This window comes from Convolutriloba macropyga, chromosome 6, assembly GCF_964194025.1.
Source record: "Convolutriloba macropyga chromosome 6, txConMacr16.3, whole genome shotgun sequence".
Classification (NCBI taxonomy): domain Eukaryota; kingdom Metazoa; phylum Xenacoelomorpha; order Acoela; family Convolutidae; genus Convolutriloba; species Convolutriloba macropyga.
The window spans coordinates 56,026,815-56,041,604 of record NC_134473.1 but is presented as its reverse complement, the minus strand read 5'-3'; the positions used below and the strand labels follow the sequence as shown (position 1 = coordinate 56,041,604).

Genomic DNA, 14,790 nt, shown 5'->3' with positions numbered 1-14,790 from the left:
CTTGCGTTCACATGCTTTTCTAAATCAAATCCATCTCTATATTTTGTTTAACTGTCACGTTTTTTTTGCTGTTTTCGTTGTATTTTTTTCAATGTTTTCCGCAAATGCGATTCTCACATTTTTGTAAAATGTTTTTTGTTTTAATGCAGGGTTCAGAACTCGAATCTATACGACATCAACAACCATGTCACTTAGCAATCACGCTATTAATAAATGTGATTTGTCTTCAAACTCTTTCATGAACTCATCTATAATTTCTAATTGCTGGATTTTGTTAACTTCTTCGTCGACAATTTTGCAGTTTAATGAAAATTTTGTAGCAACAAGGTAAATCGTGATCCTCTGCAGCAGTTAAAAACAACTTATTATTACTTTGTTTTAATGGGGACATTTGTAAGGTTTTTGCAATTTTCCCGCAAAAAGTTCGTTTCTTTTCTGGTGTAAAAAATAGAGTCAAAATATATAAGAGTTTCTTGCCCAATAAACAAGGCGTTATATCTTTTTTGGTCACTAGAAATTCAATTGTTATCTCAGATGTAAATTTTTTGAAAGTTGGACTTGAATAGCTGCTGAACATTTTAATGGCATTTGTACATTATTGGCAGCTATAATATTATTATTACTTTATTGCACACTCGGATCTGGCTTGGTTGCTGGTAGAGTTTGTCACTTAAAATGTTAACACTATTTCCTTTATCAATCAAGGCCATTATCAATTTGTCTTTTATGATTATTTTGGCAAACAAGGCCCCCACCGGGCTGTTTCCGCAAAGCAAAACTTTTACGTAGCTAGCTCAAAAAGAAGCCTTGCCTTCTTCAGCTAGATCTCGTTTAAATACAGGAAAATTTGTTCGAAATGATTTGGACTCCCACATTCAAAAAAATTCCTGCATTTCTCAGATGCATGATTTCACTGACCTCAACGGCGACGTTTTTCTCTCTCAAAACTCATCGCTGTCTTTGACTGCTCGGCACGACTCTTGTGCGACTAATCTCGGCTTCTGTTCTTTCCTCCTGATGTTGACATTTGCACTCTATTGTTTTAATCGGTTCATCTGTTATGAGCGCTGGTTCTGTTTTAGCTATTAAAGTTTCTATTTACATCTCCGGTTTCTCTTGAACTTCGCTCATTTCCGAGCAAAATGTTTTTGGCCTCGCTCTTTAAAAATTTTTGATTAGCTTGCCTGTTAGATTGGTTAGTCCGCAATATTCGCACTGGACCATAAATTGTATTAATTTGTTGAGGGTTTTCTTTCGACTGGATAGCAGACACCTGCGGCTCATTGTCCTCCTCCACATTTCTTGTGACTGCTTCAATATTAAGTGCTCTTTCTAAAAGTTTGTTCGAAACTATATCCGAGTCACCCAAGTTCTTTCTCAGGTCGAGTCGCACCTCACTATTTTTTCATATGCCTTCGAGGAATCCTCTCAAAATGAGTTGTTCTCTTATCTCATTAGACTCTTGCATTAAATAGAGTGGTTAGCTCTAATGGTAGGTTTGATTTTCAATGAAAGATTTTATTACTCGCTCTGGTTGGTACCCAATATCAGTTCTGTCACCGTGGTTAATTAGGCAAGTCAACAGAGATATGTCAGTTTTTTTCATGATTTGGCTTGAAGACAGAGCTTTGTCTAATCAAAGTTCTATTTTGTTTTCTGACACCTATCAACATTGTTTCTATTCAAGGGACGGTTTACAGGGACGGTTCACAACCTGTGACGGTTCACAAATTGTTTCTAATCAAAGGACAGTTCGCAACTATTCAAAAGACGGCTCACAGGGATTTAGTGCAACATCTAACCGGTTGGCCTTCGATCACGCTCTTGAAGAGAACAAAAATCTTGCGGGACAAAAAATTAGTATCCAAAGGATTGGTCTTCAAAAATAGTGAACCAGACTTTGGAAAAGTGGCGGTAATTACCAATTGAGAACAACACCAAAGGAGCATCAAAAAAGCAAGAATGGATGTCATGATAAGCCAGCTATTTTTCTACAATACAGAGGCAACCTTACTTTGCGGGCAAATTGAATAAACTATGCGATTTGCAAGTTTTTATAAAGCAAAATTTAAGGTCATGCCTCCCCACCCTGAAATCATCTTTCGATAGAGACCTGAAATCCCCCCTGTTATATGAGACAAAATGTAATGCATGCGGATCCATCTTTATTGGGCAAACAAGCCGACATGTTACCACAAGAATACAAGAACATCAAAAGAAAGATTCACTGGTGGGTCAACATCTTGTTGAATGTTGTGGTGCCACGAATGATATTGAATGGAAAAATCTGGACGCCTGTCGGACAGTAGAAAAGCTAATGACTATCGAAGCTGCATACATCAGCAAGCTGAAGCCGGCACTAAACACAAGTGATGAATATTGGGGGCGGAAATCATAATTTGGACTAGATAAAGATACATAGGGCCAAAATCCTTTTTTGCTTGACAAAGCGAAATTTGTAAAACCTCCACAAGAGGGAGACTTAGGGTTAGGGCAAATTTGGAATAACCCTAGGAACAGAAAAACATGGCCAAAATTGAAAAATTCGGAATATGATTGTTTCTTAAAGAAATTGATAACAGATGTTAATATGAGTTGTAAATAGGCTAATTATTGTATATAGAAAAAAATTTTTCGATTTAAATTTTTTGGAGTAGTTTCTAGAATTGTTTTAATGGTGGTCTCAGACAAATATAAATGCATATTCATTTTATTCTTTAACAATTTGTTAAACAGTTGTAACCTGACGATGAACGTAAAGTTCGAAAACGTTTGTTTTAAATATCGGTAGAAATTTTTATTTGACAATTTGTTTTCTTTTACAATATCAACATTGTGTCAGCCATAAATCGGATAAATCAAGCTTTAAACTAAATTTCATCTTGAAACCCTAGTCTTTTTGGTACATCTTTTTTATATACGTGTGGCACTCACACAATTCTCCAATTTCTTTATCAAGCGAACCGAAAAAGATCGAGGAGAGTTTAGTTTGTCTTCAAAAATTGTCGAATTGTGAATAGAATGGACAAATACGTTGAATTTGAGAACGAAAAAATAGAATAATAGCCATCATGTGGCGTTTCGTTAACGAATGTTACTCTGAAAAGAACGTCTTTAGATGGCCACTGCTCTGTGATTACCATCTCTGTAGAAATAAGTGGACAATAATTTAAAACTTGATGACTGGGACTAATAAACTAGGAACGGTTTATACAATTTTTCACCTGGATGTATTGATCCCAAAGCACGGTGGTCGTCTTTAATATCCACATGGGTTCCTCTGAAATTGTATACGATCTCTATTTCGCGTTGTCCTTTACAATTAATTGGCTTTTTGGCGTATTTACTAGGTATCCAAAACTCTCACCATAATTGGATAGGTCCGGCAGAAGGTCATAGATTCTCCAGTCTTCTGCACTGCCGTTGTCCTTCTAGCATATTTTGTTACGTTAGAGTTGCGAATGAGGTTAATCATGCAAGTTGCTCTACACCATACATTGTTCTGAAAATAGGTTCTCCTTGGTGGTGCCTTCGAACGGGACTATTTATGAGTTTTGAGCCAAACAGACTGAAGCAGGAGCATTTTTCATATTTTTGTTTACAGATACACTACAGTCGTTGACAAAGGTAACCGCAGAAAATGCAATTTAAAATACTAAACTGCCTGTTTTTGAAGTCTAGCCTGCTTAATATTGGCCCTCTTATGGTTTTCATATCAATCGACTCATAATCCTCCTATTTTAATGGATCTAAAAGTAGTTATACTGAAAAGCTTTGTTAGCGAGAAAATACAGATAGAAGTAATCGTTTTAAGGAGGATTTAACAGTGGTTATATAATTTACATGGTTAAAATTTTTGTTGTTGATATTGGATAAATGATGGCGTTTCAGTGACAGAAGAGTATGAGTAAATTTTCAGATTAGTGTTGTGTATAGAGTTATCTCGTGAAGATAATGAAGCTTCCGATGCCTAGTATCAGTGGGCGGCATATTTTAGCTCTTCTGTGGTTCCACTTTCTAAACCAATTGCGCCGAATATTTGCTTCATATGTTTTTCCAATAATCATAATTGGAATTGGAGTGCTGCTATTGATTCCCTATTTTGACGAAAATGAGAGCATTCAGTATTCATTGGACGAGGAGTACAGTTAGTTGTTTTGAATTGCTCTCAAACGAAGTGTATAATAAAATACTGCGGTCTTTTTTACGACTAGAAGAGTAATGGTATTCTACAGGTTCTCTATGACTCCAAGTTGAAAATTGGTATTTTACAGTTGCTTACGACTCGGACAAGATTATTGGTATTATATAGACTTTCTTTAGCTGAAGCAAGTTTGTTCATGGTTTGAATTTTGACTTGTGTCTTGTCGAACCATTTACCTCTGTTTTCGAACGCTTACTTGTTTTTTTTTAACAGTAGCTTCTTTTTAATGTAATTTATTTAGCTGATTATATTCAAGGTGAAAACGTCATTTTGAGAATGCTTGATCCCATAGAACCTATCTAAACTACAGACCAACCTTTAACTATCCAACCCCCTGCCTAGCGCCACTCATTTAACCACTCATCTGCTGATCACCAACCCACCACACATACCTACTCCCCACACAACTTATCCCACACCAACCTACGCCCCCATACCTACCCACCTCTCTAAGTATAAATTCTTTCTTCTTATTCCGTCTTTCATGTTTCTGATAAAGTTAGGGTTAGGTTTTTGGAGCCATTTCCGGTATTCTACTGGCGGTTTTTTTTTAGCTGAAGCGAGTTTGTTTTCTTCGTGACTTGAACTTTTGCGTTTGAACATTGGCATTTGTTGTAGAACGTTGACTTTAGTTTTGAACGTTGGACTTTAACTGTAGCTTAGGTACCAACACAGTTAAGAACTGCTGGTAATTTTAAAGTCGAAGTTTCGTTTTCAGAAATTTTCTTCCCATAACAGTCTCAGCCTCACTATCCAAACTGTTGCCTCCACAATCTACCCTCCCGCCACCTACCTACCCCGCACGTATTCTACACCCCGCCTACAACATATCAAGCAACCAAGTACCTATCGTACCTGCTCAACCTACGCCTAACTAACCCCCCACCCCAAACACACACTTACCCCCCTAAAAACTCCTTGGGCTCCTATCTAACCCTTGTTAACTCACCTTCTTTGAAACCCACACCTAGCCCCTCTTTCCTACATCCCCCACTCCTATCCACCTTATTAACTAAAACTAGCGTGTTTCTATTTTTGTGATATTTCGTACATTAGTAGGTAGATGGGAGAGGAGTGGGGTTGCGTAGGTGGTTGGGGGTGTCTGAATATGGAGACTGTTAAGGGAAAAACTTCTCAATAACCTTTCGTCCTTGACTGTTATCAGCAGTTTTTTATCAGCAGATTTTTAAAGTAGCACCTAATTACTATATTCGAGTACCTAAGATACTGTTAAAATACACTCTTCCAAAACAGAGAACGTTCCTTTACAGAAGTCAAGTTCCTTAAACAGACGTCAATGTTGGAAAACAAAAGTCAAAGGTCAAGCCTGCTTCAGCTAAAGGAACAGCCCTTTAGATTACCTGAAAGAACGGAAGAGTCGCTCAATTTAATCTCAATTCTTTTCTCACCTACATCAGAATTATCAAAGAAGGAAATAGCAGCAAAGTTAACTTCCTAATAGAACTATAGAAAACGTTTTCAAAAACTAATAAATCATTTTTAGCCCATTGCTGGGAGGGGTTAGCTAGGTGGAGGGAAGAGGGAGGTCTGGGTGATAGGTAGGTGGAGGTAGCTAGGTTTAGCGGGTTAGGTAGTTAAGTGGGGGATTGTGGTAGTGGTATAAGTAGAGATTAGTTGCGGGTTGAGATTTTCGATAGGGGTATGGTTTGAGGTGAGGAGAAGGGGCGAGGTGTCTAGCTCGGATAGGGAGGTAGAACTGATATGAGAAGAAAACAGCTCAATAACATTTCAACCTGAACAAACTTGCTTCAGCTGAAAAAACTGGAAGATTCCTGCAATATATTTTTAAACTATAAGAATTTTTAAATAAAATGCAGACACTTCTTAGTAGGTGGTTGTCCCAACTTGGCAGATGGGCGGGTTTGGAGGTAGGCAGGTGGTGAAGAAAAAGTTGAAGAAAGCAAATTAAGTTCTAACATAGAACAGATAGTAGAGAGAAATCAGAATTGTGTATGAACTTTAACTTGATTGATGATATGGGTTTTTAAAGGTAGTGAGATTAACCAAAAGGGGATGATCAGAGTAAGTTATCACAATTTGGGATTGGTTTTGGGAATTTGAGTAATGTGATATTTACAATTGTTGATCTTTATAATAACACATTAGTTCACTAGGTTCGAAATGTCGGCTTTGATTTAGGTCTCCAATTCGTGTGGGTTTGAAGTCTTGACAGCTACATTTCTTGAGTTTTTTTTTCAATTTGATTCGCTAGTTGTATGAGAGTTCGTGTCGGTGTTGAGGAGAGATTTCTCGTGGCATTTGCGCTTCGGGTTTTGTTTATCGAGATTAATTCTTTCAGGGATTTGTTTTGAACGTTGGACTTTAACTGTAGCTTAGGTACCAACACAGTTAAGAACTGCTGGTAATTTTAAAGTCGAAGTTTCGTTTTCAGAAATTTTCTTCCCATAACAGTCTCAGCCTCACTATCCAAACTGTTGCCTCCACAATCTACCCTCCCGCCACCTACCTACCCCGCACGTCTCCTACACCCCGCCTACAACATATCAAGCAACCAAGTACCTATCGTACCTGCTCAACCTACGCCTAACTAACCCCCCACCCCAAACACACACTTACCCCCCTAAAAACTCCTTGGGCTCCTATCTAACCCTTGTTAACTCACCTTCTTTGAAACCCACACCTAGCCCCTCTTTCCTACATCCCCCACTCCTATCAACCTTATTAACTAAAACTAGCGTGTTTCTATTTTTGTGATATTTCGTACATTAGTAGGTAGATGGGAGAGGAGTGGGGTTGCGTAGGTGGTTGGGGGTGTCTGAATATGGAGACTGTTAAGGGAAAAACTTCTCAATAACCTTTCGTCCTTGACTGTTATCAGCAGTTTTTTATCAGCAGATTTTTAAAGTAGCACCTAATTACTATATTCGAGTACCTAAGATACTGTTAAAATACACTCTTCCAAAACAGAGAACGTTCCTTTACAGAAGTCAAGTTCCTTAAACAGACGTCAATGTTGGAAAACAAAAGTCAAAGGTCACGCCTGCTTCAGCTAAAGGAACAGCCCTTTAGATTACCTGAAAGAACGGAAGAGTCGCTCAATTTAATCTCAATTCTTTTCTCACCTACATCAGAATTATCAAAGAAGGAAATAGCAGCAAAGTTAACTTCCTAATAGAACTATAGAAAACGTTTTCAAAAACTAATGAATCATTTTTAGCCCATTGCTGGGAGGGGTTAGCTAGGTGGAGGGAAGAGGGAGGTCTGGGTGATAGGTAGGTGGAGGTAGCTAGGTTTAGCGGGTTAGGTAGTTAAGTGGGGGATTGTGGTAGTGGTATAAGTAGAGATTAGTTGCGGGTTGAGATTTTCGATAGGGGTATGGTTTGAGGTGAGGAGAAGGGGCGAGGTGTCTAGCTCGGATAGGGAGGTAGAACTGATATGAGAAGAAAACAGCTCAATAACATTTCAACCTGAACAAACTTGCTTCAGCTGAAAAAACTGGAAGATTCCTGCAATATATTTTTAAACTATAAGAATTTTTAAGTAAAATGCAGACACTTCTTAGTAGGTGGTTGTCCCAACTTGGCAGATGGGCGGGTTTGGAGGTAGGCAGGTGGTGAAGAAAAAGTTGAAGAAAGCAAATTAAGTTCTAACATAGAACAGATAGTAGAGAGAAATCAGAATTGTGTATGAACTTTAACTTGATTGACGATATGGGTTTTTAAAGGTAGTGAGATTAATCAAAAGGGGATGATCAGAGTAAGTTATCACAATTTGGGATTGGTTTTGGGAATTTGAGTAATGTGATATTTACAATTGTTGATCTTTATAATAACACATTACTTCACTAGGTTCGAAATGTCGGCTTTGATTTAGGTCTCCAATTCGTGTGGGTTTGAAGTCTTGACAGCTACATTTCTTGAGTTTTTTTTTCAATTTGATTCGCTAGATGTATGAGAGTTCGTGTCGGTGTTGAGGAGAGATTTCTCGCGGCATTTGCGCTTCGGGGTTTTGTTTATCGAGATTGATTCTTTCAGGGATTTGTTTGCAGTTTTCATGTACTTCGCATTTGAGGTCTGCATCATTGCGGTGGATTCTGGGACGGTATGATAAGTTGATCTTGTTTGGTGTTAAACAAGGCCTTTTTTCTGAGAGTATTTGTGCTGGCTATTTTCGATAGGTTTCAGCTTAACCTGCTAGTGACTTAGGGTGTGGTTTATAAACCCGATACTAATTGCAACAAAGCCGATGTGGGTTGTTTCATCATTGGCACTATGTTAAGTGGTTCCATGTCCTCTCTTTGATGTTTCTGTCGTAGGTTTTGGTTATCCGCGAGTAATTAGACTACAAGAAGTCCTCTTCAACATGCATTACGAATCGCTTAGAGAAATTTGTGAAGCTCATGGAACCCATTCTGGAAGGATCTTCATAATTTTTTAAAAGCTGAATGGGTGGGAAAACATACAAATGTACAGCTTTTGGTGTGGGAATTAGGGCTGATTCATGTGTACGAAAAGCAATTCTTTTTAGAGGATCTCTTGAAATGTATCTCTTGGATCTCTTTCTGATCATAAACTTTGATTGTGAAGTATACAGTTGTAAAGGGACTGGTAGGGGAACTTCGGTTGCCCGCGTCCTAAATTGTTGGTACTTTTTAAGTGAATTTTAGGTCATGAGTTGAAATAATATGGTTAACTGCGGAGTTCTGGATTTTGGTAAGTAAACTTGGATGGAAAGGTTTTGCTCTGCAAGTAGTATGGGATATCATATTTGTAAGATTTTTTGATGTTCCTTGGAAGGCGTTGTTGTTATAGACGTCATAGGTCAACTTCAATTCCGTCACATAGCAATGGTGCTTCATGAATGATAGTAAGGGTTGAGTGCTGATTGTTATCTATCGACTGACAGAGTGTGTTGCTTCTGATTGTACTAATCCGAGTTTTCTTTAAATCTGTGGGTGCATGTTGGAGGGGCGAAGGAGGTATTTGAGCTAAAGTTAAGGTCAAACGTTCAAAAATAGAGGCCAACGTTCGACAAAAGATTGCAGTGTTTAAAAGCTAATCAAATGTACAAGTCAAGCCCAAACTTGTTTCAGCTATAAAAAAACGTAGCAGACAATCCTAGAAAATATCTAAAGAGTCGTACAATGTGTAAAATAAAAAAGTAAAGAAATTTTCTAAAAATTCGAAAATATCTTAAACAAAAAACCAGACACCATTTTTAGTTTTTTTGGGGGCGGCAGGTTGGATGACATGGGGTAGGAGGATAGATATTTTTGGGGTTAGATAGGTAACTGCGGTGCGGAACGAGAGGTTGTTGCGGGGTTAGGTAGCTGGGCTAGTAGGCACCCGAGAGGGGGTATTTAGGCGGGGGTTGGAAAGTAGGAGTGTGGTAGAGGCTAGGTAGATGGGGTTTCATGGGTAAAAAGGTCTCAATTACCCTGGATTTTACTAGTCTTTCCTATTTACTATGTATAATAATCTGCGTTAGTGCTGAAATGCAACGCTACAAATTAGAAAACTTTTCTACTCTTTTTCGTCATGCCGCCTACTGCGCCCCGTCCTGCTTAGCGGGAATATAACTTAGAGCAGAACAGATCCCAGAAAACAATGTTCTAAAACGGAAATCAACGCCCTAAAACAGAGTTCAATGTTGGAAAACAAAATTCAAAATTCGGGCAATGAACAAGCTTGTTGCATCAGTTCCGTTTGATTTTTTATTTTGAAATCAGAAATTTATCGATATTTTCTCGAAACATTGATAAATCGATATTTTCGTGAAATATCACCGAGGGTCTCGCACTGATCACTGGAAATTTCACAGTCGAAAAACAAACCACAACAGAGCCGATTTTCAGCAATAAACATCTTTTTACAATTATTTTATCAGTTCTAAAAGAGTGTCAAACTTTTGTCATTGAGCGAGCGGAGGCCGCCATCTTTGTAGAAAACAATGCTCTCCAAATGTGTCTAAACGCAAATATACGACTGTGACTACAAAATAGTTCGCGTTGTGCGAGTGAAGACAAATTAGATAGCATGTCACCCCAGTCAGATTTCCTCATACCTCTTCATAAAAAACAGTTTCTTGAACGGACTTGTTTAGTTGTCATCCATGAAAACGCTGAGAATGCAGAAAACTTGGGGCGTTGTCCTATAAGATCAGATTACACGTTTTGATGATTTTTGAAGTAGAGTTCGCATTGTTGCATTGTTGTCTGAATTGTTTTTCCAATCCCTTCCTTTTGAATTCTTGGTCTAATTTTTGTATAGTCAGTGCTTATTTTTGAGTTGTATTTTTGGTTACTTGACGATTTTTGTTATTAACCTTACGACGCCAACATCTTTTCGAATCTGCCTTTGCTGTTTTAATCATCCAATTTGGACTGAGTTGCATGTCTTTTTGATTCTTATTAGAGCTGGTTGTTTTTGTCCCTTTGCTCGATTTAATTTTTGTTCGCACGAAACTTATCATCAAATGGAGGAATCTGCTGTCAAATTGATTTTTTCCTCAATGCAGATAATGGCAACATAGTGTTTAACTGTAAAATTAGGTTTTATGAGGACAGCGAACAAAAACGACACATGCGAATTCTGAGTAATCAGTAAAGAAAACTTTCACTTCTTGGTCTTATTTTTAATTGAAAATTTGATACTGCAGGTCCTCAAATCTATTGCAGCCGTTTTTGGCTATCTGACCAGCTATGTTTGATAATTTAAAAAAAAGTTCTACTCGGATGAAAATTTTGTACGCATGACCCGCGGTATGTTGGAATACCGTGCTATACTCAGACTCGTTCAAACCATCTTTTTTATCTTTGTGGACGTGTATTACTAATCTATATAGTCAACTGGGTAAGGATTTCAAGCAATTAACAACCAGCGCAACATGCTTTTCAAAAACGCAACATGCATAAATTGCAGGTTAATGTATAAGAAAAGAGTTCGGCCCAATCGCTAGCCGCCTGTCAACTTGAGAGGAAATAACCCAAAAGACTAAAAAGAGATGAGGCTTTTAACCAACAGAATGGGTCTTGTGAATTATTATGCTCTAACGACAACAACTAGTACACATTTTGAAGGATTATTAGAAGCAGCAGTGAGGTCTTACAAGCGTCCATATCCTTTAAACAGGTGTACATAACCATTTTGCTCCACATATGCTGATCCAATTTGACGCTATCACTGAGGGTCTCGCGCTGATCACTGGAAATTTGATAATCGAAAAACAAACCACAGCAGAGCTGATTTTCAGCGATAAACAACATCTTCACAAAAACTATTTTACCAGTTCTAAAGTAGTGTCAAATATTTTTCAATGAACGAGCGGAGGCTGATGTCTTTGCTGAAAAAAATGCTCTCCAATTGTCTACGCGTATAGCTCCTGTAACGCAAATATAAGACTGTAGCTACAGAATAGAATAGTCCGTGTTGTGAGAATAAGGACAAACTGGAGAGCATGTCACCCGTCAGATTTCCTCATGTCTCTTCATAAAAACAGATTCTTTAACGGACTAGTTTGTATCATCCATGAGAATGCAAAATACTTGGGGAGTTGTCTTTTTTTTTAAAAAATCGGTTCACGATGATTTTTGAAGTCATGCCCAAACAAAGTGAAAATGCTATTTTTTTCGCCTCGACTAATGTCCTCTGTAATTTCAATGTAGAGTGAAATCAATGTGAAAACCTAAAGCAGTTTTCTTGATGTCGTTCTTTGTTCACAGGCGGCAGTTAAAGTGGGTTTTACTGTTTTTGAGCGCTTGATTGCAGTGTTGTCTGAATAGTTTTTCCAATCCCTTCCTTTTGATTTGTTGGTCTATTTTTGTGTTTAGTCAGTGCATATCTTTAATTTGTTTTTTTGGACTAGTCATGCTGTTGTTTGTTTCTTGAAAGTTTTTGTTATGGACCATATGAAGCCAACTTCATTTCAAATCTGCCTTTATTCTTTTAATCATCCATTTTTGACTGAGTTGAGTGTATTTTTCATTCTTATTAGAGCTGGTTGTTTTTGTCCCTTTGCTCGATTTAATTTTTGTTCGCCTGAAACTTACTATCAATTGGAGGAATCTTCTGCCAAATTGATTATTGCCTTCATTAATGGAGATAATGTCATCATTGAGAATTTGTAGCTGTAATTGAAGGTTATATGAGGGCAGCTTATATAAACAACATATTCAAAATCTGAGTAATTAGTAAAGAAAATTGTTTCACTTCTTTGTCTTCTTTTTATTCTATGAAAATTTGATACTGTAGGTCCCCAAAGCTATTTTTCGCTATCTGCCAGCTATGTTTGATAATTGAAAAACAGTTTTATTCGGAAGAAAATTTCGTACGCATGACTCGAGGTATGTTGGAATACTGTGCTATACTCAGACTCGTTCAATCCATCTTTTTATCTTTGTGGACGTGTATTACTACTCTATATAGTAAACTGGGTAAGGATTTCAAGCAATTAACAACCAGCGCAACATGCTTTTCAAAAACGCAATATGCATAAATTGCTGGTTGATGTATAAGAAAAGAGTTTGGCGCAATCGCTAGCCTCATGTCAACTTGAGAAGAAATAACGCAAAAGACTGAAAAGAGATGAGGCTTTTAACCAACAGAATGGGTCTTGTGAAAGATTATGCTTTAACGACAACAACTAGTACACATTTTGAAGGATTATTAGAAGCAGCAGTGAGGTCTTACAAGTGTCCATATCCTTTAAACAGGTGTACATAACCCGTTTGCTCCACCAGATATGCTGATCCAAATTGACGCTATCACTGAGGGTCTCGCGCTGATCACTGGAAATTTCATAATCGAAAAACAAATCACAGCAGAGCTGATTTTCAGCGATAAACATCTTCACAAAAACTATCTTACCAGTTCTAAATGGGTGCCAAATTTTTTTCAATGAACGAGCGGAGGCTGACGTCTTTGTTGAAAAAAATTCTCTCCAAATGTCTACGCGTATAGTTCCTTTAACGCAAATATAAGACTGTAACTACAAAATAGAATAGTCCGTGTTGTGCGGATAAGGACAAAATGGAGGGCATGTCACCCCAGTCAGATTTCCTCATACCTCTTCATAAAAAACAGATTCTTTAAGGGACTAGTTTGTATCATCCATGAAAACGCTGAGAATGCAAAATACTTGAGGCGTTGACTTTTTTTTTTAAAAAAATCGGTTCACGATGATTTTTGAAGTCATGCCCAAACAAAGTGAAAATGCTATTTTTTTCGCCTCGACTAATGTCCTCTGTAATTTCAATGTAGAGTGAAATCAATGTGAAAACCTAAAGCCGTTTTCTTGATGTCGTTCTTTGTTCACAGGCGGCAGTTAGAGTGGGTTTTACTGTTTTTGAGCGCTTGATTGCAGTGTTGTCTGAATAGTTTTCCAATCCCTTCCTTTTGATTTCTTGGTCTGTTTTTGTGTTTAGTCAGTGCATATCTTTGATTTGTATTTTTGGACTAGTCATGCTGTTGTTTGTTTCTTGAAAGTTTTTGTTATGGACCATATGAAGTCAACTTTATTTCAAATCTGCCTTTATGCTTTTAATCATCCATTTTTGACTGAGTTGAATGTCTTTTTCATTCTTATTAGAGCTAGTTTTTCCCTTTGCCTGATTTTAGTTTTTGTTCGCATGAAACTTAAACTATCAAATGGAGGAATCTGCCAAATTGATTATTGCCTTAATTAATGGAGATAATGTCATCATTGAGAATTTGTAACTGTAATTGAAGGTTATACGAGGGCAGCTTATATAAACAACATATTCAAAATCTGAGTAATTAGTAAAGAAAATTGTTTCACTTCTTGGTCTTATTTTTCTTCTATGAAAATTTGATACTACAGGTCCTCAAAGTTTGTTTTCGCTATCTGACCAGCTATGTTTGATAATTGAAAAAAATTTACTGGGAAGAAGTTTTTATACGTATGACCCGAGGTATGCTGGAATACTGTGCTATACTCAGACTCGTTCAAGGCATCTTTTTAATAGATATATGAACATGTATTACTAATCTATATAGTCAGCTGGGTGAGGTTTTGCTCATGCAATTAAAAGCTTATATTTCAAAGCTTATGCAATTAAAGTTTTGAGGAAGCACTTTGATCGCTCAACTATGCGAAACAGCACCTTTTTCATTTAATACACGAGGTTAAAAACACGAGTTGTTTTCACTTTTTAAAAACGAATAGTTGTAGCACGATGAATTATATATCAACTTCGATTTTTAACGTAGTTTATGGCTTTAGTATACGAGATCGACTCTATCACCTGTGAATCTTGGAGCTATTCATATCAGTATGATTACGTTCTTCGAGGACAGGAATTGGACATTGGTGCTTCAAACACGGAACTGACAATTGAGTAAGTGGTCTTTCTTTTTCTTCAGGAATGAGTTATTTCTTCTTTCGCTGAAAGGATGCATCCTTTGTATTTCTTCTTCGGCCCAAAAGTAACTAACGTATTGAGAAGCATGTGAAATATCAGAAAACTCAGTATGAGAAAGATGAATTGTAAACTCAGACGAACAAGACGACTTGCGTAAAGTTCCAACGCAGGAATTGTCCCCTGTGAAGATCAGTTATATGAGGTAATATTTATCAGACAAAAGGGT

At 37.4% G+C, this 14,790-nt stretch overlaps 2 protein-coding genes across 3 annotated transcripts in view; one reads left to right on the top strand and one right to left on the bottom strand.

The window, feature by feature from the left end:
* LOC142341786 (small ribosomal subunit protein eS7-like) overlaps nt 1-14,790 on the bottom strand; it is a 115,876-nt gene that overhangs the window by 87,624 nt on the left and 13,462 nt on the right. The gene's annotated exons all lie outside the window — the stretch shown is intronic.
* LOC142341783 (phospholipid-transporting ATPase ABCA3-like) overlaps nt 3,335-14,790 on the top strand; it is a 62,661-nt gene continuing 51,205 nt past the window's right edge. For both annotated transcript variants that reach the window (XR_012759126.1, XM_075393008.1), the window contains exons 1-2: nt 3,335-4,147; nt 14,426-14,540. Coding sequence is in view for 1 of the 2 variants with exons in the window: in XM_075393008.1 (XP_075249123.1) it covers nt 3,955-4,147; nt 14,426-14,540 (308 nt within the window). In the remaining variant the exon portion in view is untranslated. The remainder of the gene's footprint in view (nt 4,148-14,425; nt 14,541-14,790) is intronic.